Source organism: Xiphias gladius, chromosome 16 (assembly GCF_016859285.1).
Source record: "Xiphias gladius isolate SHS-SW01 ecotype Sanya breed wild chromosome 16, ASM1685928v1, whole genome shotgun sequence".
Classification (NCBI taxonomy): domain Eukaryota; kingdom Metazoa; phylum Chordata; class Actinopteri; order Istiophoriformes; family Xiphiidae; genus Xiphias; species Xiphias gladius.
In genome coordinates, this window is record NC_053415.1 from 23,867,242 (window position 1) to 23,893,294 (window position 26,053).

The window sequence follows — 26,053 nt, forward strand, 5'->3', positions numbered from 1 at the left end:
GGTTGATATTTAATTTTGGAATCAGACTCACTTCTTGCGTCAGTAATAAATAGTCCAAGATCAATTGCTGTGCCTTTATGACTGTAGAAGTCAGCAAAAAAAAACAAAAAAAATCAAAATTTTATATTTTATTTCTCCCCATTTCTATCCTCACTCATCTCTCACTAAGGAAAGGGGACAGTTTGTTGTTTTTTCCTCCTCTAGTTTAAGTTATTTTCAAGAACTTTTTTTTTTAATCACGACCCATTCCACCACCACTCAGCCAGCCTGTGACTTGACCGGTAAATCAGTCAACAAACCACAGAGTCAGCCAGCCGAACGGCCATTTGGACAACCAATCAGTCACTCATCCAGTGTCACAGTCAATTAGTCAGCCACTCGGCAACTCAAAATGTCAGCCAAAACATCAAATGTAGCCCAGAGAATAATATCTGGAAAAAAATGTAATTTTGATGAGGACAATGTGTTCAAGCTCAGCCAGTCAGCGAGCCAGTCAGCGGACATGGAAGAGCAGCGTGGCAGAATATTTTGTGAAATTGTCAGTGGAACGTCTGGCTGCCTGGATCCATTTAGCTCCTACTTGTATCATCACACACTCTCACACACCTACTTGTGCACACTATTACTCATACAGAAAGCCGTGTCATTCCGGAGGACGTCATGTTTTCCGCAGAGTTTTCATCTGCATATGACAAAGAGTTTCAGTTGGTGACCAGCAGGCCCATCTAACACAGAGCAAGTGTTTTTGTTGTTCTGAACTCAGATTGTTTTAGGACATCATGTGTATATTTGTCTCCAAATGAAATTCAAGTTTTTCCTGGGATTTCCCAGAAAATCGTATAATCGGTTCCATGTAACAGCAAGGATGTGTCACAAGGTGCTTTATAGGTTTTATGAAAAAGAATAAACGATAAAAAAATATGAACAAATTCAGAAAGGAGTGATATGAGCTTGAATAGTGGTTGGTGGAGGGCAAGGAATTCAATTTTCAGTGGTTTCAGCTGTATTAACAAATGTACCATAAAACAGGTTAAAGTGCAGAAAGTAAAAAAGCCTACAGTTTTTTTTTTTTTTTTTTTTAAAGCATCTTTAAATGAAAGCAGGTTTTCAGTGCTCAAAACTTAATCAGAACATATAGGTGTGAAGTTAATTTTCATTCTTATTTAGGGTGTTTTTAGACATGAAAGAAGTCATTCCCATCTATTAAGTTCAGTCAGATGAAGAAGGTTTCATTTCCAGTGTACATGTTAAAAGCTAAGTGTCAGTACAAGAATTGTGTTAGAAGGACATTGGGCATGAATTGACTATAATTTCTGCTCTGAAACCTCGAGTGATGCCCTTTTATTTCAGATGTCTGGCAGTCGGCATCATCCACTGCTCATGTGACCGGGCGTCGATAGGATTTGTTGTTTATTCGTTTGTTGTCTGTGATGTATTGGGCTTTTCTGTGTCATCATGTTATTTTAGGGGAACTGGTATGTAAAGTTGTGCAATGAAACCAGCCTCACCCTGCCATCAAAACCTTAGAGCCTAAAAGAATTTCAATAGTCTGGTTTCAGTGACGACTTGTAGTCTCCCATCGGAGGTGGAGACGGAATCACTTTCAGTCAGGGAGGTAAACAGTGTTGAGCGGCCCACTGATGAAGGGTTGTCAGGAGGGAGAGGTGAAGTGTTCGTCGCAGCAAGTGCCTACACTCAACGCTGACACTGAAATGTTTGCACAGTAAAATATATCTGTTACTTCAGAGCACTTGGCTAAGGTGCTGCTATGTTTTTTTTGGGTTTTTTTTTCTCCTCAATCAGCAATCAGTCTTTTATTGGCACTGGCACTGCTGCATCCATTTCATTTTTTTTTTTTTTTTTTCCTCTTCAGCCCGGTGTGCCAAACTGCCAACTTGGCTAGACTGTCCAGACTTCAGATCAAAGTAGCACTGTTCGATTTAGGGAGGGGCCGCTCATTTATTCCCCTACTGTAGACTGAATCAGACCATACATAAAGTGTGTGTGTGTGTGCGTGTTTGTGCGTGTGCGGGTTTGCGCTTCCGTGTGTGTTAGTGTGTGTGTGTGTGTATGTGTGTGTGTCTGTTTGTGAGGACACAGAGACCACAAATTCCTCGGCTTCATCAGCTCAGTTCACACCGTGGACTAGCCACCAGACCACCATGATTTTCCCCGAACCTCCCGATTATCACTCCACCGCACTCTCCCTTGATGCTCCGAACGATGGACTCTATTTCTGCAATTTATTCCGTTAATTTGATAGAGATCTGACAGGAAATGAGGGAGTGATGCAACAAAAGGTCCCCAGAAGGACTCAAACCATAGATTGTTGCAGTCAGCATCTTAAACCCTCTATGAAAAATCTCTAATAAAGTTACAGTGACTTGCAGAATCTATATCAAGGCACATTGAAGCTGTTCTGGAGGCTCAGCGTGGCCTATCACTTTACCCAGACACTTTGTGTAGACTGAATAGTTTTCCCTGCAGTCATAAAGGAACTGAGAGGGGCCAACACTTGCCACTGCGTCTACAGTAGTTGGCTCCGTTGCAGGTAAAGTAAATCATTCAAAGAAGAACAAACAGGTGACATAAATGTTTTTACTATTGACAGCTTCATTTCAAGCTCCTTTTCAGGCCATAAACTCTCATATAAACTTTACCAACCTCAGTTTTTTATTTGCACTTTGTCTAAATGTTAGTTTTTTGGTCAGTAGAATTGTGAGAGTAACACCAGCCCATCGGTTAGCGAGTGTTTGTGGTTTCTGTGATGAGCCTGTTGACTCCATGGACCTCCAGTCTGATGTCAGCTGGCCTGACGCTTCAAAGAGACACAGTGTGGCTTTGGGGTTTTGATCCAAAGCAAGCAGGCCGCCTGTGAGCGAAACCCAATAACATCAGGCTAATGTACACACATTGACAGACACATATGTCCATTTGGACATAGATAAAACAAGTGGACACGCTTACAACGGTACATGTGGTCATAGAGAAACAAGCAAAGAAATAGACTTGAACCTGAGCCTGAATACTGTCGACTGAGTCTATGAAGTCAATCGCAGCTTTTTCACGAACACACGCACAACTGTCATGCTTGCAGATAAATTAGGATCCGTGGAAGAAAATAAACACAGGCAAGCAAGCACATGCATGCAAATGTAGTTATCAGACTTAGACCCTGAAAAATTCAAGTATATAGTAGAACTTTTGAGGGAAAAAGCATTTCAAAGATCAGCATGAAGCCAGATCCAGGATAATTTACTGTTTTCATTCCCTAAAGGAGTGTACTTAGGGTCTCATTTGTGTATGAGAGTGTGTGCATGTTTTTACAGGTGGGAGCACTAATGTGTTTCAGTGAATATGCTACAAAGCTGTATACGCCGCTAACTTTACAGTAATTGTTTTGCATGCTCCCACTACCACAATGAATCCATTAAAGCTAGTGAAGGAAATTAAAAGTAGATAACCATTTATCATTGGTTTATTTTATTTATTTTTATTTATTTTTTCTGTGTAGGTGATAATGAAGAGGAGAGTCTGGAGTCTGATCTGGGTCAGGTGGGGAATCACGCTTTCGCCAGGATGGAGGGCGATGTGGACAAACAGCGGAAACTGATCCTACAGGGCCAGATGTCAGAGGCAGCCATGCAGAAACAACACCAGAGGAAGTAAGAGCTCAAAACAACTCTGAAATAAATGAAACATACTATTAGGAATTTTAAATATTATGTGATTGAAAACACAGTGCTCCAGTTCTCAGTTATGGTCAGCTGAGCCATGTGAGATCGATATTAGCAACATTAGTATGAGCAAAACCGTAGCAACAGATCAAAAACAGAGGAAAAAAAACAACAAGCTTAAGATGACACAAAAGACCCAGCCAGAACTTGTTACATATATATATATAAATCATGGACCACTTGGCCCTGAAGACATAGTGTATTGAAGTTTTTTTCCAAAATTAAAGAGCACAGAGGAGTAGAAAACAAAAAGGCCATTAAAAATCACATTTATAACACGAGAGGCTGCAGAGTGATATGTTTTGTAACAATTTTGAGCTAAACTTTGAATTAATTTAATGTATTGTGACTTTAATACATTTTTTTATTCATAGCAATTTGATCTACAAATTGATTTTACTGAATAAATGAAAAGCAAAACTGTGCTTTCCTACAAGAGATCATTTGCAGCTCTCACACATTAAGCACCTACCCAAAATGGGCCCATTTGCTGTTAAAGTTTTAACAGATGATCTGTGTTTTTGTTTATGTTGTTACATGACTATTAAGCCGAAATGAAGTTTCTTTAGAGGCAACAGTTAGAGTAGATCAGATGCATGCCCAATCCGTATTATGTGCTGTTTTGTGGATCCATGTAACCACGAACCATGAATAAAAACTATTTCTGTGTGTGTATTTCCCCCCTGCAGTTATAATCGCTGGCTGTGTCGAGCGAGGGCAGAGGATCTGTCAGACATCGCTGCACTGAAAGCCTTATATCAAACTGGTATGTGTTTTGTGTGTTTGTGATGGACAGTGGGTGAGAGGAACAGTCATATATTAGATCTGTGAGTAAAATGGAAAAGAGAAACAAAAGGAAACTTACAGAAGTGAGTGTTGCGTGCAAGGCCGCCTTTGTGTGTGTGTGTGTGTGTGTGTGTGTGTGTGTGTGTGTGTGTGTGTGTGTGTGTGTGTGTGCCTGTGTGCGTGTGTGTGTGCCTGTGTGCGTGTGTGTGTGCCTGCGTGCTTGTGTGTGCGCGCGCGTGCGCATGCGTTGGTTTGATCCGTCATCTGGTGAATTCTTTTTTTCTTTTACCTCACTGAACCCAGCACTGACTGGGGTACAGTCCTCCATTTTCCCAGTCTGTGTTTGCAGGATTTAAAAAAAGCCCAGTAAATGAAGAATAGCATCTCTACCTCCTCTCTCAGCTGCCATAAGGTGCAGTTGAATCTCGTTACCAGTAGGAGGCAGTGTTGTTTTGCCCCATTGTTACCCGTATATTTGAAAACTTCGACGGTTCTGCATAACCTGCTTACCCAAACCAGGGAAATGTTTAAACCCATCTGAACTTACCCTTCTCTTTTCTGATTTCTTTCTGAAAGATATTTAATCGAAATTAAACTCTGTAGCGTAAAACTAATGTAACTTATGTAAAAGGAAAGGGGCTTTCTGAGCAGAACTGAAGGCCTTTCTGAAAGCTGATTAATGTTTCTTTTTACAGTTAAATAAACCTATGATGATGATCATCACCAGAAGCCTCAGTTGACCAAAGTTTTTATTTACCAGTATATCACTGTGTCCTCCCTTAGCAAATAAATGAATATAGGAATATTTATTGCAGGAAGCCATATCACAGGGCAGAAGATTAGTTTTCTACTTTAATGTCTGTTGATGTGGGATGATGAATATTTTTTGGTTAACAAATAGCATCTGTGCTTGCAGAAAATTTAGAAGTTAAGTTGTCATTTTAAATGTGAGAAACACGGTTGAAATGAAATAATGTGTCTTTGGAACCAGGATTAAAAAAACTGACTGAAATGTTGGACAAAATGAAAAAGCACCAAGAGTATGTTCAAATACTTTGCATATAGCAGAGTAACAAGATACTAAAATAAGATAAAATAAATGACGATTGTGTAAACATTGGCATACTGCTGGGTTGTTTTGTTTTTTTTGTTTGTTTGTTTGTTTGTTTAACACACAAAAGATTTGTTTGTTTCACTACAGGAGTGATACGAGAAAAGGACCAAAAAGGGATCGAAAACAGTACCTTGGTACATTAGACACAGATCACCCATAAAACTGGTTTAAACAAAACACAGCCCTCAGACGAATTTCTCTTTTACCACAAAATCAAGAACATCCTCAGATACGCACGAGACGGGGCTAAGCGGCTGCGATGCACGCCCCTTCTCTGTCTTTTCCAAAGTAATGTTCCCATTTCTATATTAGGGACAGAGTTTGATTTGCAAGGGCAGGCAGTACACCAAGTGCTAGAGGAGCAGAATGCTGAGCTTATCACTAAAGGTGTTTTACAAGTCTTTAGGTTCGCACAGCTATTACTAATACTCTGGAATACACCAAAGTGATATATGAGATATTAAAGTGGTTATAGTCATTATATCATTGCAGTGTAACTAGTGTTGCAGATGCAGACAGCTTACACCAACATCATTATCAGACAGATAATAATTAATAGCTTTTTTGATTTAACCTCCACTAACCCCAGTTCCCATTGGCTGGTCTAAACACTGCAGCGCAGCCACCCGGGATTATATTCATTATCCGTTAAACTGTTGATTATTTTTACCATTAATCCATAACTCATTTAGTCTCTAAAATTTCAGGAAATGGGAGGAAATGTTGAAATTTCTTATGTCCAACCAACAGACGAAGACTCAAAGACATGCGGTTTACAAACAAACGGTGTGACGCAGTAAATGAATGTTTGGCATTCTTCCTTTATAAAGTATTCAAATGAATGATTATTAACAATTCTGGCTAACTACCTACTACTGATTTCTACTAACTGATTATTTCAGCACTAAAACATTGCTTGCCTTTTTTGGGAAAATATTTACCATATAACACATTCAAATATTTGATTTGTGAAGACTATAAATAGAACCTTGCTACAGTAAGCAGTGATAAGCATTACCGTGGCTGAACAGGAAAAGAAAAGAGCAGCGCACACAGAGACTCAAAACCGCATCAACAGGAATTCCAGTGAAGAGGATGTCAAAGCCCCCCCTCCTCTTTTCTGAATTGAGAGGTGATCTTTGGGGATTTTAGCGCTGCAACGCGGCGGCAGTGAATGTTTGTGGAGAAGCTCTGCAGTTACCAGGCTGATCAACAGTCACAGTTCCTCTGCCTTTGTCCTTTTCTGTCTGTTTTAAGACTGAACCTGTGCGTGTTTGACCTTTTTGTTATTGTCTGTGTCCCCAGGTTTGGATATGTGTGGCAGGACAGTGATGGTTGTGGTTGGACGAAACATCCCAGTGACCCTTATTGACCTTGAAAAGGTAACAATATAAAAGCATTATTTGAAAATAAAATACTTTTGCTGATGTAACAGCCAGTCAGACTCGACTTCATCTTCTTGTCTGTGAGCACACGTTCATCTTTATATAGGTCTGAGATTACCAACTTGTGTGTGTGTGTGTGTGTGTGTCTTTGCACGTGTATATCAATTGCTCTGTCTCAGTAGATGCGTCTTTGCGTGTGTTTTGGGAACATGTCTGTGTGTCTGTCCTTTCATGTGTCAATCTGAATTCACGTGCTTGTGGCTGTGGGAAAATTTCTGCTGAATTTGCGCTGAAATTCAAATAAAAGTGTAAAACTGTAAAAGAATAAACGCAAAACTGTGGAGAATCCAGGGCTATAAATGTGTTTGCACACTGATTCCGTCTGTGTTTGTGTGCGCAGGCCCTGCTGTACTTTATCCATGTGATGGACCACATCACAGTGAAGGAGTACGTGATGGTTTACTTCCACACACTAACAGGCGAGCACAACCACCTGGAGTCCGACTTCCTCAAAAACCTCTACGACATCGTGGACGCCAAGTCAGTCCGACATTTTACACTCCTCGTAAAATTGAGCCAATAACTGGATGGGTGCTTTGGGGGTTTCAGTCACAGGAAAATGATCTAAACCTTGCACCAAATGCATGCTGGGATATGTTGCATTTCATAGATGTGCAACATTTTTTTACCAAGATTTTGAAATTTTTCCAGTTGTTGGACTCCTCATTTTGGACCAGAGCCACCTCATTTGCGTGAAATGTGTTTACTCTGACGTGGAATAGAAAGGCTAATTAGATTAGACATTTGCTTAGTTCCCCTTGTTTACCGTTTTGTCTCATCACTCTGCCACACACAGTGATTGAATAAGAAAACTCTCGAGCTGTTATTGCTTAAACCTCCCACCCACCCACCCACCCACCCAAGGGCACCGATTTCAATCGTCTGAGCTGTATGGTCTGAATTCGCAGCAGAATTAATGTCATTTGGCTAACTCCGCTGGCCAGCCACATCTCTGGTCTTTAATGGCCAGAATTATCAAACATAGAGTGGGAGAGTTTTTCTTTTAAGAAGTTATTCAAAGGGAAAGGAACGGGCTTTGAGAGCTCCCTGTTTTTTTTTTTTTTTGTATCTCTGTAGGTAGTAATAAACTGACATTTGACACTCTCGCCTCCCTACCTTCAAACGTGTAGCTGGATATGATAATGTGTGCAAAAGGCAGCATCTTCTTTGAGGCTTTGCTTTCATCTGACCGTCACTTGACCTTCGTTTGGCTCCCACTTGGTGCCCCTCTGACTCTGCTGACTTCTTCAGGCTGAAGTTCAAATACATTGTTAATGCTACAGTATGACACTGCCAAGGTTACAGTGTTTAGACCTTTGGAAAAGCAAAATGTTCTGTCAGACCCTTTTTGTTTCGTTGTGGGTTTTGGCAATCTGGAATCCATGTTTGGAACAGGAAACCCAAACTTGGAGTGAGTTCTTGGGGTGACTAATCCTTTATCAGAGCGTTGAAAGTTTTGAAAGCCAATCCTTGTTCTGAACTAGCTCTGGTTAGGCCTTTCATAGGAATCACTATGGAAAACCTGTTGTTAGACACTATGTAAGTTTTTGGAAGCGCTTAAGCTGAAGAATGCACCTTCAGTGGGTAATCTCATGATATCTCTAAGTAGAGAGGGTCTGTAGAACAGAGAAAACTAATGAAATAGTAGCCTAAGGTTTACGAAATTGAACTGAAATCTGAATCACATACAGACTATTATCTTATTCTTGATAAATACAGGACCGTCATATATTTAGAATCAAACTTTAAAAATATTCCCATCACTCTTTAAGATCAACGTGTGGGTGATAATTCGTACCTGAACGCCCACCAGATGCAGTCCGGGCGTCAGACCTCGACGTCAGTCAGAGATTCTGTTGAGAAACTTAAAAGATGTCATTTATTTCTGTTCCAAATTTCAGAATACGCTGGACGATGTTTGTCATCACATACACAGTATTGCCACATCAGATACTATACACATGGAGTCAGATGTTGGATTTGGCGTCAGTACTAGCCTAACATTGGATCTCATTGTTTGCAGTGTGCTGTGAGGTTTGCCCTAGATTAATATTTTCCTCACAGTTCTGTAGTATCTAAGGCGATGCTCTTCAAATGTCATGCTCGCTGACGGTTACATTGTTTTAACACTGTGTGCAGTCAAGCATTGTTTGAGCCTACTTGAAAATTTTGGTTGAGGGCTTAAAAAATTTCCAAAGATACCAAAAATGTCAAACTGAGTTGTAGGAAAATGTGGTCAAAATGATGCTTGAGGTACCTTGTTTGAAGCAATGGTGCAGTCACGGAAAAATGGCATCTTAGGTTTCAGAGGATGTCCAACTGGGCAGGAAACAGACAATCAGACTGGTCAGGTATTTAGGGTTATACAAAACGAGAGTGAGTTATAACCCAACCTGTCTGTTGTGAACAGCCATCCAACGTTTGGCAGCTTGGACCTATGCACAGTAGTGGTAATAAGTAATTGTTAATTATTTTTAACAATTATCCTTTAGTCTGTAATTCCCTGTAAGCATAACACTCTGTAGCTGTAAGATTATTGTGTCGCACCTATCACCATCAACACAAAGGCCATAAGTCACAAAACAGATAGAAAATAGTGTCATAACTTTTGGAAAAAATCATCCGGTATTTTTCTAACTTGGAAACTAACCGAGGGAAACCTTAGAGAAGCACCCCAGAGCTCATGGGTTAATTACACTTTTCAATTTCTAGTTTCTAGTAAACACAACCAAACTTCCTTTGTCAGTGGGGAAACTCCAAAAAATATATCACCCGAAATCATCTCTTTGTTACTTGCTATATTTCACTCAAGCAGTGATGAAGTCAGATAACAAAAAAAAAGAAAAAGAGAGTACAGCACAAAAATACCCTCTGCATACAGTCCACTTTGAATATGAATGAAGACACCACCACTCAGTTTCCTCTTTCACTGGAACAGGGAAAGCAAATTCACATAACTATGACTGCTGTAATGCACTTGGATGATTCATCACAGAGAGTTGCAGCTCAGGGCATAATGCTAATTACCTTAAAATGTCAAGGTTATTAAAAGTTCCACAAATTTTTTTAGCTTTGGCTCATTAAACCTTATTATGAGAAGATGGACCGGTTAGACTGCCGTTAGAACTGGTGTGACAGCCACCAGCCAGCTGATTTTAATGTTTTAAAGCTGAGGTTGATTTTTTTAATTATTATTTTTACAACTTTTGACTTGGATATTCCGCTTTGGTTTCCTGTAGGGAAGTTTGAGTAGAAAAACACGGAGCCTATTTATTCTAAAAGGTTTGTCATTTAGCAGTGACTTCAGATTGGTAGCTCTCTATGTTTTGGTGGGCAGGTATCTTTATTTTCTTTGATCCATTATACATTTTTTTCAGTGGATGGTTATATGTGAAGCCTTGTTGTACAGTATCGTGGGGTCAGGCGCCCCTAGTGACAATCAAACCCTCTCCTCTGGTAATTGCTGTCCTTGCTTATTCTGCTCTAAGAGGAAAGCAGCACAGAGTTCTGCTTCTGTGTTTCATGTTTAGGGATTATATTTCAAATAAACACAATAAACATAAACTTTCATCTGGAAATGTTATTCGAGGCTTAAGAGCTTCCATTTATACATATTTGACTCATTTTTCAGGATGTGAGGCTACTTGTGAAGCCTTTTTTTCCTCACGTTCGCCTCTCAAGCAGTTACTGCTCTTTTAGCTTGGTGAGTCACTGTTGATCTACTGTACACGGGCAATGGAATCACTAACCCTAGCCTGGCATGTCCAGGATGTTCAACCCATTGAGCTATTGATTGGCTGCAGATTAATTTTGGCTCCAGACGACTTAACCAGCAGACTAAAGACAAATATGAACACACAAAGTTTCCAAAACTGTCTGTCTAAGTGGGGAGATTGATTACTCCAGGTGACAGAGGAGCTTGTGAGGTTGATTAGTATTTTTTGTCCCCTCGGGGTCCAGGGTCAGGGATCAGAGTGGTGGTCAGTTTGAAATTACAGTTTAGTTTACTTCAGGTTTGTTGATGTCAGAGATTCATCCTCAGGCTCTGGGTATTTTGGAGCTGCCACGGTTTCACTGTCGCATGGAAAATCGTCGCTGTGACTCCCGAGGGGCAGAGAGTGTTGGCGGCTCCCATCTTCAAAACAGAGAGGCGGAGGGTTTGCTCCAATTATTAGAAAAACACCGGATTAACTGGTTTATACTGGTTTTTGTGAACGCATTGAACAGATTGCACCCGTGCTTTTTGCCAATGATGTAGTTTTATAGCTTCACTGGATTGTGACCTCCAGCTGGGGCGGTTTGCAGCCGAGGGTGGAGTGGTTGGGATTTAGGGTCAGCACGGTACTGTGCCAGATAATGGTGGAATGCTCCCTGCTGGTTGTGAGTGAGTCGCTGTCACAAGTGAACAAGTTCAAGTGTCTTGGGGTCCTTTCTATCGGTGGAGTGTAAGATGCATGAGCTTGACAGGCAGAATGGTGCACCAGCTGTGGTTTTGGCTGCACTGAACCAGGCTGTTGTGCTGAAAAGAGCTTTGTCTGAAGGTGAAACTCTCAAATTACTAGTTGATTCCAGTTCTCACCTCTCGTCATGAGCTCAGGGGATGACATCATGGAGACAAGTGACTGAAATGAGTTTTCTTCGCAGGCTCCAGTTGAGGGTGTCGCTGCTTACTTTGTATGCCACCTTTATGTCCCAAATATGTTTCATTTTCATGTCTGCGCTCTCCCTAACATACATCCAAATTCCTAAGTAGGGCCAAGAAAGAAGTCATCTCTCCATGACATTTTCTTAGAAATAAAGGTCTGTTTTGCTCCTCCATAACTGAGTGATGTGACACAGCAGGGATTCAACTTGTATCCAGTTCATGGAAGCTTTTCAGTTTTCTTTATTTTATGGATAAGACTCGCGTTATCCAAAACAAACACATGCAACGCAACCAAAACAATGTGTTAGTCTGCCCTTCATATTTTCAGACCTTTCCAGCACTTTGTCCAAAGCCCTTCCGTTCCCATTTAAGACTGACTTTTAAAAACAGATCAGAAATATGTGTTCATTTTAAAAGGAGGCTAGATAATTTTCTAAAACATCTGGGTACCGTCGTTTTTAGCACGTCACTCAAACAGGAGTGCTTTTTGGGGGGACTACTTTCCGTTGCAGCTTAATGCACATTTGCTGTTCATGTGTGTATGAAGTGCAGCAGGACAGTGTAGATGGGATTGACTAAAAATAAACCACAGTGCCCATGTTCATGGTAATGAAGGGACATGTCAACCGGTGCAACACTGTGGCTCGCTGACGTGTTTCTTAATAGTTTTCGGACAACAATGGAGCTCTATGGCACAGAGGAATAAGATACTGCATATCAGCGTTTGGCTACAGAACTCGTTAAGGGTCAATGCATTCTTGGTTTTCGTGTTTTCATTGGAATTGTTGATGATAAGAAAAATATAAAGTCTGCTCAGAATATCCTTTAACATCCAGGGTCTTGTAACTCTCGCGTGGAAATTACTGTGTTGTTTCATTTTTATTTAGTTTGGAGGGAACGCAACTGTATAATTAGCATAAGCAGCATTATCATTGTTAAATAGATAAAAGCCTACGCCTGTGCGTGTATACAGTACATTCATCAGGCTGTTAAAAAGGATTTACCGTACAAAGACAGTTGTGAATTGTTAGTTGACAAGGACATTGGCCTTAAGCGGTCTCCACAAACTGCATGTATGTAAGTGTTTGTGGGCTGCGTGAGTAAGTTAAGGGGGGTAGGATCTTTGTGTTTGTGTGCGTCTTTGTGGTAAATGATTCCATTCTGATGGAAGGGCTGGAGCTCATTGTATGTGTTTTTTTTTTTTTTTTTTTTTTTTGGGACAACACATTGCACTTTTTGAAACACAACTACAGTGACTTCATACACATCCTGTCATCTATTTCAGAGGATTAATCCCTTTCATTTCATCTTTGCCATTGTCCTCTTTTACACACTGTGTCTGTTTTTCTTCTCGTTGTAGTTACGAAAAAATGAGTCATTGTCATAAACTTGCCTATAAGTTTTTCTTGCTGAGGTTTTCTGTTTTATGCGTTGCAGGTTTAAAAAGAATTTAAAGGCCTTCTACTTCGTACATCCAACTTTTCGCTCTAAGGTAAGATTATGTCTTGTCATGTATTAAACTGACTGATATGCGGTGTCAACAGAGCTTACTGTATATCCGGGCCTAGAGGATAATATCAGTGTATAGCTTTCTCTCAGCAAGTACTAGAAATTTCAATTTCAGTTTATCTTGTATTGTTAGTAAAAGTGGAATTTTTCATAGTAGTTAAAGAAGTGTTATTGTCATTCTATTTATTTAATGGTTGATTGCGCATTTTTGTTCATACCTTTCCGCTGAATTTGTCACTGTATGTTTTGACTCCTGCAGTGTGAGGTGTAAAAGCAAAATATTTTCATAGACTTCTGGGTTAAGCCCAAATCTATTAGTGTAGGCCACACTCATCTCCATTGAGAGAGATGTTCCGCCATTCTCCACCATTCTTCACCATTTTTCAATTTCTGCAAAACTTGCTGCAAGACTTCACAAAATTTGGCTAAATATTTATTTAACCTTGAAACAATAAAAGTGTCATTAATCTCTTTTTTTTTTTTTTTTTTTTTTTTATATCTCATACTGTTTCATTATACTTGGCTGGCAGTTTTTTTTTTCTTTTCCTAATTGTGCCTGACTGCTCATAACCTGCCATGACTCATTGTGCAATTACAACAAAATTACATCACACAAACACTCATCAACCACGCAAAATGTATCTGCTACGGCAACATTATCAGTTTAAACGGCTCAGTAATCATTAGGGCTTTAGTCTCCGGGTCGACTGGTTGATTTGTTGGTCGATATGATCTTGTCTGAACAGATTCTCACTGGACTATCAATTGCTGGTGTTACCACTAACCCTAGCCCGCCATGTCCAGTATGTCCAACCCATTGAGTTATTGATCGGCTGCGGATGAATTTTGGCTCCAGAAAAACTAAACACCAGACTAAAGACAAATACGAACACAAAAAGTTTCCAAAACTGCCTGACTAAGGGGGGAGATTGATTAAGCCAGTTTAAAGAGGAGCTTGTGAGGTTGATTATTATTTTTTGACCGACTCAGGGTCAGAAAGGGGATATTGTCAGTGTACTGCCATGAAATGAACAGCCAAGTCTGCACTACTAGTGCTATCCACTTTCTGAAAGTTGACTTTAACTGCTGATATTTGTTTAGTGGTCAGTTTGAAATTACTGTTTAGTTTACTTCAGGTTTGTTGATGTCAGAGATTCATCCTCAGGCTCTGGTTATTTGGGAGCTGCCACGTTTTCACTGTCGCACGGAAATCGTCGCTGTGACTCTCGAGGGGCAGAAAGTGTTGGCGGCTCCCATCTTCAAAACAGAGAGGCGGACAGTCGCCGGTGTTACTTTCGTAAAGAGAAAATTGCTACACCAGTAGCCCTCCAGGCTTAATCCGTTATTTACTGCAGCGGTGGGAGGGACAGACTACCTTTGAAAACAGTGGGTGTTGTGAAAACCGTATAAACTAATTAGGTAATTATTTAATATGCTGAAAACACTATCTTTTCTTCTTCCCACCCACGACCGATCAACTGCTTAAAGCGTAGGTACAATTTCAGGTGACCAAGATTTTCTTTGGTTGACTACAGCCCTAGTAATCATGAGTCTCACTCGCTAGTAATTTTGAACAATTTTGTTTTTTCGACAAGGGTCTAACATTCTCCAAGATGAGGTAAACTCCACATGATTATACATCACATTGTTTATTTAGATGCTAATCCTGATCCAGATGCAAAATCACAATTTCTAAATATTTTTCTGTTAGGAAAATAACAAATCTAGAGAATTGTGCAGCCTTGGTGGAGATATGCCCTCTCTAAGTGCTCTCTGGTTTATATGTGTTTACTGGAACTACAGTACTTTTTGCTGCAATGGCCAAACGTCCTCTTGGGAATCATTAAAGTTTCATTAGATGAAATCTGGTTTTTGTTGTTTTCTTTAAAAAGTTGTGTTCAGTTTTGTCTTTGTTGGTTAGGCAAGATTAATTTCTTGTTAACATAAAATCAAGATCAGATACCATCTATAATGGACGAAATGTTACTTTCTCATTTTCTCTCTTTTTTCATTTTTCACAACTCATCCAGGTCTCAACGTGGTTCTTCACCACCTTCAGTGTGTCAGGGATGAAGGACAAAGTCCGCTACCTGGACAACCTGCAGCAGCTCTTCACATGCATCAAACCTGAACAGATCGACATCCCTCCGTTTGTCCTGGAGTATGATGCACGGGTAAGCACCATCACACATACTGACATAACACACTCACAGATACACACAGAGATGTTGTTGGCACATGATCAGTGACTACCTTATTTAATCATTTCAAAACCCTGTCAAGAAAGTTTTCATTTTGGTCCAGTGAGCTGCTGACCTGACAGAAACAATGTACTGGTATCACATTACCTGGAAGGTGGCTTAACTCTCCAACCTCTTAACATTTCCTCGAGTTGGTTATATCCCTCACCTTCAGATAAATAATTTTCCTGTATTTTAATGACGGATGGTAATTGCTTAGACTTCTGAACCTTTAAAGATAATGTTTAAAACTTATCCTGTGATCCTACTAATGATAAGATTAGCATGTCATATAAACAGCTTACATGCTCCTGTGGTATGCGTCCAGTTTGGGCAGGTCTCAAGATTAATCTCTTGTGTTTTATAGCTGTGGGTGCCAAAGATCAGTAGGGATGGGAATTGATAAGATCTTTTCTGATGTTAGGTAGAATGGATAATGGCACTATCACTTTCTTCTTTCGATTCTTTATCGATTCCCTTAACGATTTCCTGATCAGTTTTCTGTGTGGTGGGGAAAAAAGTAGGCCTACACATGTTTTGAGTGTCAACACAGTTTAGAAACAGTAGAAAAAAGGATGAAATGAGAGAATATTTTTACAGCAATTCTTTTCAAATAAGTTTTTACTTAATCAAAGAAAAACTCAGCTAAGCCTTCCTGTGTGGCGCTAATGTTATTGTGACGTAGGATATTTACACCCGGTAACGGAAGTGCTGCTGGGTTTTTGCAACCGTGCATAGTGTGTCAAATACATGGCATTTCTGAAATTTAAGCCCATGTTGCGTAGAAATATGTTTCAGCATATTGCTGGTGTGTCCACCTTTCCTTGAAATGACAGTAAGCACTTGCTAAAGTATTCGACCGATGTCTGAAGAACCTCTGAAATTTGAGTCAAATGATCCCAGTTACCCTGCGTTTTTAGCTCGAAAAAGATACATACTGCAGCTTTAAAGAGCTCAGACGTCCAAAACTTACAGTCAAGTGACTGACTCGTTTTGACATATTTGATTGTTTGTGTCTAAAGCTCCATTTTTGTATTTCTGACCAGTCTTACATTTGCAGGTGATTAAGAGACAGATACTGCATACTGTATAGCGTTATATCTGCTTTTCGGCTTATTTTGTTTAAACAAAAAGCTAACCTCCCCAATGAGCTCCCTGTGTCAGATATAAACACTTAAATATGTTTGAACTAATGTGAATTTTATTATTAGCACTATTCATCAGCCTTTTTGAAGGAGGAAAAGCAGAGCAGAGATGAAATGAGAAAAATCACTAAGCCTGTTTATCTCCATTTGATGTTTTTTCTCTTAGTTATGTAAACCAAAGAAGGGGTAACAATCAGCTAATGACTTATTTATTGTGGGTATGTGTGAGTGTGTCTGTGTGCACTGATAGGAATTACACCTATTAATCATTTAGCCAAAACTCAATTACAAACAGGTTGTCCAGGATGCTCTGTGTTGATTTCCCTTTGAAATTTGGGTCTGATGCGACGATAATTCCCCGATGTCATCGGTATCAAGGGCTTTGATTTAACAAGGCTCTGATGCTGTGAAAAGAGGTAACTGTACTTTGAACAGCTGTGTCGGCTTTATTCTTGTGCACTGACCTGTGAGAAAGGGTTGCAGGTCCTTCAGGAGAAAAGGGACTTAAGAAAATGACCAGCAGAGAGGGCCTGTGATCGCTCTGAATTCGAGCCAGCTTTTTGAAAGAGAAATATTTCAAATGCTGGTTTTCGTGCACAGCTCCTTAGATGCATAGAAAAGATCCAGTGACCCTGTTCGGTTTCCGCATGATCTGTGTGATTGGCTGCCATCTGATTCTGTATTTTCACTTACTGGTGGTTTGTAGTTTGTGTTGGCTGATAAAAGATAAAAAAAATATGTCTTTTCATTCGTTGAATCTTTGGTTTGGATGAAGATTGAATGCATGAATCAATTTGTCAGGGCCGTACAAAAGTAGTGAAAGCTAAACTGTTGGCACCAAATACACTAACAAGGAAGGAATGTTAACTTGTGTAGTCCGTTGCAATTTACTCATACCGGGGGGGGGACTTGTACCACAGTCTTTGTACCGGCCCCTTTGAAATGAATCAGGTTTAGTCACTTGGTTTACACGTCAGCGAATGGGAACAATATTTTTGCAAACCAATGTACAAATCCACACACTGGATCCATCTTACTGCAGTTATTGTTAGCAGTAATGGTAATATTAAAGCCAGCATGAGCCTGGTGTGTCCACTGGCTACTATGGAAAATATAAATGTTACTTTGCCTTAATAGTAAAATAGCTCTTGAATCTGATATACAGTGCAGTCAGAAAGTGTCAGGTGAGTAATTTGTCTTTTGTTTTTTTTGGCTCATTAGTCAAAGCATTGGACTTCAAAAAAAAACAAAGTTAGAGTGCAGACTTTGAGCTTTAAGGGTATTTAAGGGTGTTAATATCTACAGTATGTTGGCATAACAGTGTAGGACTCATAGCTCTCTTGGGGGTTCGTGTAAAAAGGGCCAAAGCTTCTACAATTTTCATCTGTAGGGATGCAAACACCCTCAAATTAAAGCTGAGAGTCAGTACTTGAGCCTCACAGTAATTGTTTCGGTTCAAATCCACTGGAGTTCGGGCTGAAAACAGAGCAGTCCTAGTACGTACTGACTGCACTGTATAATCTGTGTATCCTAATTAGGGCTGGGGGGAAAAACAGTACGAGAAAATGTGGTTATAAATCACATGTTATCCATACATTGAAACCGTGTAAGTATTATTCTGTGTTTTCGTTGTAGTCAGATGCTGCTTAGAATCTCTGTCTCCATAGTCTTGAGGTGCTACATTGCCACATTGTCACTGCCAGTGTATTAGCCTTCTCTCAGGCTTTGCATACTCATCAGGAACTTATTTTTGGGTCAGCCTCCGTCTTTGCAGAGCATTTAATTGTCAGTATGTCAACATAATTGGCTGTAAAGCTGGAGAACAGTGCATTTCCACTTGAGCACTGCAGCCGGCCAATGCAGTTGGCATTAACGTTCATATCAACAACTGTGAGTTGCTGTTACCCAGAAATAGTCTGGTCTGCTGGGCTGAATTGCTGTGTGGGCAGAGTCCAGGAAATAATGATTCATTTTTGTTCACTAAAAATGTAGCCTGATACGAGAATCCACACTAGACATAACAGTCTTAGTCAAAAGAGTTGTGCATGGATCATTGGTTACCTCCCAAAATAGAGAATGTATATGTTTCCCACTGACAGAGTGTAACGTGATGATTTTAACAACCTTGCTTGTGGCTATAATCAATATGTATATTTTTTTTTTTATAAGAGGGAGGCATCACTGATATAGTGATGAACCTACAGAGGGTTATTACCTGAATCTGCAACTCCCCTCAGCTTTACGAGGCTTTATATGGAGTGTCAGCTCACAGTGTAGTCCACATTTACCGTTTTGGTTCACTCTCACTGGTCTCATAGCATCATTGTCAGTGGAGAAAGCTCTACAAACCTACTGTATGTTAGCACCAAACAGCAGACAGGAACATTTTTGCAATTAAAGAGCCAGGTATTTAACTCAGGAGTTGGCAGAGACCAAAAACAGAGCTAAAAAAAAAGTGAGGACTGGACTTACATTCGCCAGGTGGCTACATATTGATAATGTTGCTCCGTAACTGTCTGCTAACAAGTTTGCCACATCAGCTTAAAAGATCATGTCAGTGTTGTGTTCATACAGTAGCTTGTTTCGGCTTTCCCCAAGTGGCCAAAAAAACAGTTGCAGGTTTACAGCTTCTTAAGGCGAAAAAGCCGAACAAGGGTAAATTGTATGTGAAGGGCTTGAAAGTTGCGGAGGTTACATAAGCCCTCCTTCTGTCCCATGGTGTATCAGCATGATATAACACATCACCTATAACAGTGGTAAGCGGCGCGAGAGAATAACAGTTGAGCTTGAGATACCTCGCTGAGCTCAGCTGATTGTAGCTTTTCTGGAAAGTGCGTTAAAAGATCACCTTACTGAAGGCCTTCCGTTAAAAAACAAGTAAAACCCACCATCTATTACAACTGACAAAAGAGGACTATGGACATTATTTTATTCATTTTTATGATAAATTGCAGGCTTTTGGGGTTGGAGTTTGCCAAAATGTGAGGAAACAATTTAATTTCAGCACTACAATAAGTTGTTTGTCAAGGCATACCACTTGGTCTCACAGGGAGCCACTTACTATTATCACTGAAACTGCAAGCCAGAAGAGAAGTGTTTCACACGTTTGACTTGGCCCACCTAGATACTCTCCCATCCGAACAATTGTTGTTGGGTTTTTTTTTGTTTTTGTATTTATTATTTCCCTTTTTCAAAAATATGTGTAGAAATACAATTAGAAGTCTGCAAGAGTGATGCATTAATGGCCAGTCCTAGTTAGCTTGTGAACTGAGTGAGGCTGCTTCACAATGCATGAGCCTTTCACCTCCCTCAGGGTCGACCGCCATAAATAAATTATCAACCTGTGGTTGACAAATTATGTCACTGCTGTGACATTGTTGTCACTGATTGTCCCAGAGGGCGACTGAGCCCTTCCTAGAGGGACAATATGTTTGCTGTTGACTGTTACCAGAAATTCACAAATAGTGGGCTGTATTCAACACAACTGCCAGGCATTTACTGAAAACAGGCTTTTATACTCAGTTGCCAGGTTATTAGCTACACTGAGCTAAAATTAATGCAGTCAAATACGGCAGTCCTGCAATAAATCCTATTCTCATGAAGGTCATAATGTTCGGTTTTTGTTGAAAACTAAACAACTTTATGGGCATATTGGAAGCTGCAGTTTGTGGTGTTTCTTAATAGTATTGCGTTATGCTGACAGGCGTTCCCATTTTTTTTGTCCAACCTATTTATGTCAATGACGCTAAGTAGCTAAGCGTTTCTAAGAAGCACCACTCCCTTATGTTGCAGTACAGTTCAACTGTACTGCAAACCGCAGTCTCCAAAATGATGGAAGTTGAATCAACATCTCTCTCATCATAACGTTCATGAAAATGATAACTAGACTACATTAGTCTTAGCTACCCAATGAACTGAGTGTATAAGAGATGGGTCTTTATTTCTAAATTCCCGTTTTGTAGTTATATCTTTAGTTTCCTGATTTGTTTCAGCCTTAATTTGTCGCGGATGCTTTTTGCCGTTCATGCAAACACAGAACTTCCGGCATGTTTACCTGTTTAAGTTTGAACCTCACTAATTCCTTCAGTACAACGAAATAGTGTCATGTCATACTCTCCACTCTGCTGCTCTGAGCTTCTTCTCTCTAACAGAAACGCTGTTTTTATTCATTTAATTAATGCCAGCTGGTCCAGTTTGCCGTTTTTCAAGTGCAGTTTCACAGTCACTGAAACCCCCCCCCCACAGCATCAGCATTTCACATTAAAACCCTTCCAGCACCTAATAGGGCATCATCCAGTCAGGCTAAGCTCTTGATTTTAAACATTTGCAGGAAATACTCAGTTGTATTGAAAGTTACTCACTACTTGTGATTTAAAAAGAAAAACCCAAAGCAGGTGATTAGTGAGTATGTGTTGTTGTGATGATGGAGGTGACGCTGTGGAAATGTATATTATAATGTACTGTACAGGTTACTCATTTTTTACCCAGGTTTTTCAGCAACTGGCCTTTGTCTGTTCACACTCGCAAACAACCCCCAGCTATTACTTATGTTTTTATGTGAGAAATTTGCGATATTTCACTGTGTCTAGTCCGTGGCTTTAATTGTTAAGTTTGAAAGCGACCACATGATGTACTAACTTTGCCTCCTCCAACTCAGGTGAACGGACCCTACCACCCCGCCCACTCCTCCAGTCTGTGACAGGCGACCAATCGGACCTCTCCGCCAGGGTGACGCGGTGGTGACATCCCGTCAGATGGAAAGCCATTTATGGACATCATGTTGCCCATGAAGTCTGACCTCTGAATCCTCCTCTTTAACGCTCTGAAGCTTAGAGGGGAAACTCTCCTTTTGTTCTTGCCCAGCCAAAAAGGACAAAATTAACAGTCACAGCCCACATTTCAGCAGCTTCTGGCCTGGGGAGCGGTCATTCTCACTCACCACGGACTATTTGTGGATCTGGTCTGGTTTTTGGATTATGCCTTACACCAAGAGTTCTTATTCAGCAGTTTCCTCAAGCATCCCAAAATATGAAGTATCACGTCAAGCCTGACGGTTGCTCAAAGCCTTTTCCATTGTGCGGTCGTTTCAAATGTCTTCGCACATGTTTCAGAATAGTGTCAGACTTTTCAAATCCCGGACCCTGGAAGATGACGTCTGTCTGGATTTCCACGCTATTTAATTCTGTTCCGTACCACTCTGGACTGCAAAAAACTCCGGATGAAGTAAAGACTAGCGCTGCGTTTCACTCCGTCGGAAGTTGGAAATTCCCACCTGGTACGCTGTTGTGACAACTAACCTCTGTGTTCTCCTACAGTCACGCTCGGAAAAAAACCCCAGGCAGGGGAGAAAAATTTAACACCCAGGAGATTTTCTTTGATAAACTAAAACACTGCTCCATGTGCAACAGCTCTGTTCACTGGCTAGGTAGCGTAGAAGAATATCTTTACATCACAAAGTTATGTTTATCCGTTTAGCAACTTACAGGAATAGTTTGACATTTTGGGAAATATTTGCTTTCTTGCCACGAGTTAGATGAGAAGATGGATGCCACTCTCACATTTGTACGTTAAATGCGAAGCTACAGCCGAGGGGAAGGCTAGGTTAGTTCAGCCTATAGACTGGAGGCAAGGGGAAACGGTTAACTCCGCAACTTGTCGTTTTTACACTTTGGCTTTTGTACGGATTGCACAAACAAGATATAGTGTGTTAGTTTGTGAGCTGTAAAGGTGCTGGGAGGCAGTAGGCTGCTGGCAGGCTGGTATTTCCTTACCTTCTGAACAGAGCCGGGCTCTCTGTAGCTTCATATTTAACGCACAGATACAAAAGTTGCTGATGAAGTCCTGCGGATATCTGCATCAAAAAAAACCTTGTTAATTTCCACTGGCTTTTCTGTTGCATTTTCTTAGCAGGAAGTTCGTAATCTCTCACTTTATGGTGTCTCTCTAAAGCGGCAGGGCACATGCGTGCTTCTACCCTCAACTCTCAATCCTTGTTAAACCCAGCACTGAAACAATTCATCAGTAAATCAATCGACAGCAGAGTAATCTACAGCAGTTTTCACAGCCGATCAATCGTTTGGCATTTTTTACCGAACGAATAACGTTCACTGGTTCCAGTCCCTCAATTGTGAGAATTTGCTGCTCTCTGTTTTATATTGTTATAAATTTAATATTTTCGGGTTTTTGGACTTTTGATCACATAAAAATGAGCAAATTTAGGACCTCATCATAGGGTCTGGCCATTTTTTCAGTATGTCTTCAAACTTTATAGATAAAACTAAAATCACAAGGCTGTCAGTCAGAAACCTCCCTTCTTGCATAGTGGTGCCTGTGTAAATATACAGCAACGAGTCTTTGTTAAATCATCGCACTTGTCATGCTGAGGGTCCTAGCTGAGAAGCATTATACAGCTTTGTGCCGGCAGGTCTGGGACTGGAGGTCGGGAGATGACACATGCGATCCCAAACCATCTTCTCCCACTGCCGCCAGCTTGTCGTCTCATGTGTTTGCCTGCAAACTGTACATTTTGTCTTGTGAAATGCTGGCTAGTTTTCAGCTGCGCTGCCTCCACCGATAGTCACTGTTTGGTTTAACTGTTGATATGTCACTCACAAGAAGTCACCACTTTGTTGTAAGGGTACACAGGCCACCAGGGACAAGAAACGCAGTTTAATGTTCGTTCTCACTCTCGCGTGACGAAGGAAAGTAGACTGGGTTTTCTTCTCCCCCTTGCCAATGGAGCTTGAAATCCTTTGTGCCTGTTTGTCTGTTGAAATTAGCATTTTGTTCCTCGGTCACTAATTTTATTTTTATTTGCACGGTTACCTCTACGTTTACTACGTGTTTTCACAATCCACAAGTAGTTTGATTTAACTCGGACTACCGGACCGGTGGGTTTACTTTATCAGGGCAATTGCAAATCAAATGTATTGAACTTTCCAGCAGTCATCATGTAGCAAATCCCATCTGTCTGGTACAACAAGAGGTAACACTATCACCACAGATGTAGATTCTGTTGGACCAACACCCGTCACTGTTGGGAGGAATTTTCCCCCGCATGTCGTTCTGTCTTCACCCAGTCCTGTCTGCTGTGTTTCCACACGGCGTCAAGACGTCAGGAACCTGCCTCCGCATCTTTGAATAATTTCACTTCTGCCGGAAAGATGCAAACTCTTCAGGCTCTTCGTGGTAAAGCTCTTGTCCTGATATATCGTCACTAACAGAGATTAATCCTGACACAGAAGCGTGTCTGCACAATCAGAGAGGTCGTGTGACACTATCATGCAGAGGTCAGCTCGAAAACTTGGGGCTTCTTCAATTGTAACTTGCACATTGTTAGATTTTGTGGACTCATCCAACAGGGACTGCTGTACTCAGTTTTAAACCAATGCACAGCTGATCACCCTGTTAAGAAAATGCAAACAGTCAAAAAAAAAAAAAAAGTACAAGAATTTTAATCAACTGTTAAATATATTTAAATCTTCCTAAAAATAGATGAGGAAAAAACATCCAGTGGGCTGAGATGATTCCAAGTAGAACCGCATTGAAAACTAGTGAATTTTCTTACCTCCTCCGACAAAATGTCCCTCGTGCTTTTACAAAAACAAGGATTTAAAGATTGAACGTGATAATGAGTTGTTCAGAATGTCATAAAATTAACTCCGGAGAATCAGAGTAAATCTGGTGTCACTGTTTTCCCTTCAGTCTTCTCCATAATGAAAAAAAACGACCAGAAAATGGCTTCAGATCAGTGAAGTCGTGAAATTGAACTTTGTTGTCAGAACTGTGATTATGTCAGAATGAATATAAATGATGAGCCAAATGTTGAGTTTCTTGAGATTATCTGCAAAAGAGTACAGGAAATGACTGTACTCTTGTTTTTTTTGTTTGTTTGTTTTTTTTGTTTTGTTTTTTTTTTACTTTACACTGATTAAAATGATTTTATTAAAGTCTTCTCCGGTTCCTATTTGATAATAGAAAGCTTTGAGTGTCCTGGAAGTGTCCAGAAAAGAGCTGGTTTTGTTGCGGAAAGGTCGACGTCGTTAATTTTGGTCAAGAATGAAGCTGAATTTAAAAAAAAAAAGAGAATAAAGCACATATCTATCATTTGCCACAATTCTGGCGCTGTTTATTTTTATATCGCCTCTTCATATCAGGCATAGGTGGCGTCCGTGTTGCAGGGGAGAACAGTTGTCAGGTTTGCCAGGTTTATTTTTGCCTGTTATTTTTAATGACATTCACCAATTGGTGCTCTGTTTTCAAAGGCTAAAATTCTCCTTTTTTGTTTTTAGCCTAGTGCACACCACAGGTTTATATTTGCAACTGCGATGCACTACTAAGACGGAAGAAAAGTTGTAAAATAATGTGTCTACACACGTAGAACGCTGTTGTGGAACTGTGCTGATCTGAGGCCAGCCAGAATGGGGAGAATAAGATCGCTCGCAGCTGTTCGAGCATTTTAACATTTCAGGCCGGGTATCTGCAGCGAGAAGACATAAAACAGCGTGTCGGCTTCTTTGTCCTGATATGGGTGATGGTTTTATTTGACTAAAAGTGTGAGTAATGACTGAAGCAGTGTTACTCATCATAACTTTCCCTTAACTCCATTTATCAAAATGGAAAAGAAGATAAAATATAAAATTTGCTTACATGAACTAAGATTCAAGTACAAATGTTAAACTAACTGTTTCTTCTTTTACCTTTCAAACTCATTGGATGAAATATCCAAGTGTCAACATCCTACTTCTCTTTAGAGTCCAAGTTTCAACCCCTTCATGAATCATGGGCATCGAGACTCGATCTATAATCAATGAAATGATGGTCAATGGGGGCAGCATGATGCAGATGTCACTTCACAAAGCCGTAAAATCCAAAAAGTCTAGTATGGCTACAGATTAATCCAGTAGTGAAAGAAGTATTCAGATCCTTTATTTAAGTACAAGTACTGCAGTTTGAAGTACTGCATCTGATTAAGGGATCCAGCATTCAAAAGTTGACTTTAACCTGTCACCAGACACCCACATTTTTGTGCACAAGTGTGAAAATAACGCCATAACCCTGGTCTCCTTTGAAAGGTAACTCTTTTTTTTTTTTTTTTTTGCCAATAAAAATAAGGCTTGTGGTAGGACCTTTTTGTGTGGAAAACACTTTGGAACCACGGCCAACGTCTGGACCAGTTCTGCGTCAACAGCTGGTCCAGTGACATGAGGATCCTAAAATGCTTCGCGCAGAGAATCAGGAGACGTAGAGCTTTCAAACGGTGTATAATTTGTCAAGGTTGAGTGAAAACTGAGTCTGGTACAGACCAAAACACACCTGAAGTAGCACTATCAAGGCCAAAGCGTCCCACGGGTGTGATGATGTATTTTAAAAAGTTAAAAGTACAGAAGTATTATCAGCAGAAAAATGTACTAAATGTATTAAAAGTAAAAG

The 26,053-nt window shown here is 40.3% G+C and overlaps 1 protein-coding gene and 1 long non-coding RNA gene across 3 annotated transcripts in view; one reads left to right on the forward strand and one right to left on the reverse strand.

Annotated features, from left to right (window-relative positions):
* gdap2 (ganglioside induced differentiation associated protein 2) overlaps positions 1–26,053 on the forward strand; it is a 55,767-nt gene that overhangs the window by 18,197 nt on the left and 11,517 nt on the right. Inside the window, exons 8-14 of one of the 2 annotated variants that reach the window (XM_040147948.1) lie at positions 3,515–3,665; positions 4,427–4,503; positions 6,943–7,019; positions 7,423–7,562; positions 13,165–13,219; positions 15,267–15,410; positions 21,279–24,542. In XM_040147948.1, the coding sequence (XP_040003882.1) occupies positions 3,515–3,665; positions 4,427–4,503; positions 6,943–7,019; positions 7,423–7,562; positions 13,165–13,219; positions 15,267–15,410; positions 21,279–21,320 (686 nt within the window). In that variant the 3' untranslated portion in view covers positions 21,321–24,542. Of the gene's footprint in view, positions 1–3,514; positions 3,666–4,426; positions 4,504–6,942; positions 7,020–7,422; positions 7,563–13,164; positions 13,220–15,266; positions 15,411–21,278; positions 24,543–26,053 lie in introns of those variants that run through there. The other variant, XM_040147949.1, reaches the window with a different exon arrangement.
* LOC120801243 lies at positions 8,227–9,404 on the reverse strand. The gene is made up of 3 exons (XR_005709065.1): positions 9,340–9,404; positions 8,881–8,935; positions 8,227–8,334 (listed from the first exon to the last, which is right to left on the reverse strand). It is a non-coding gene; the product is annotated as an uncharacterized LOC120801243 (long non-coding RNA).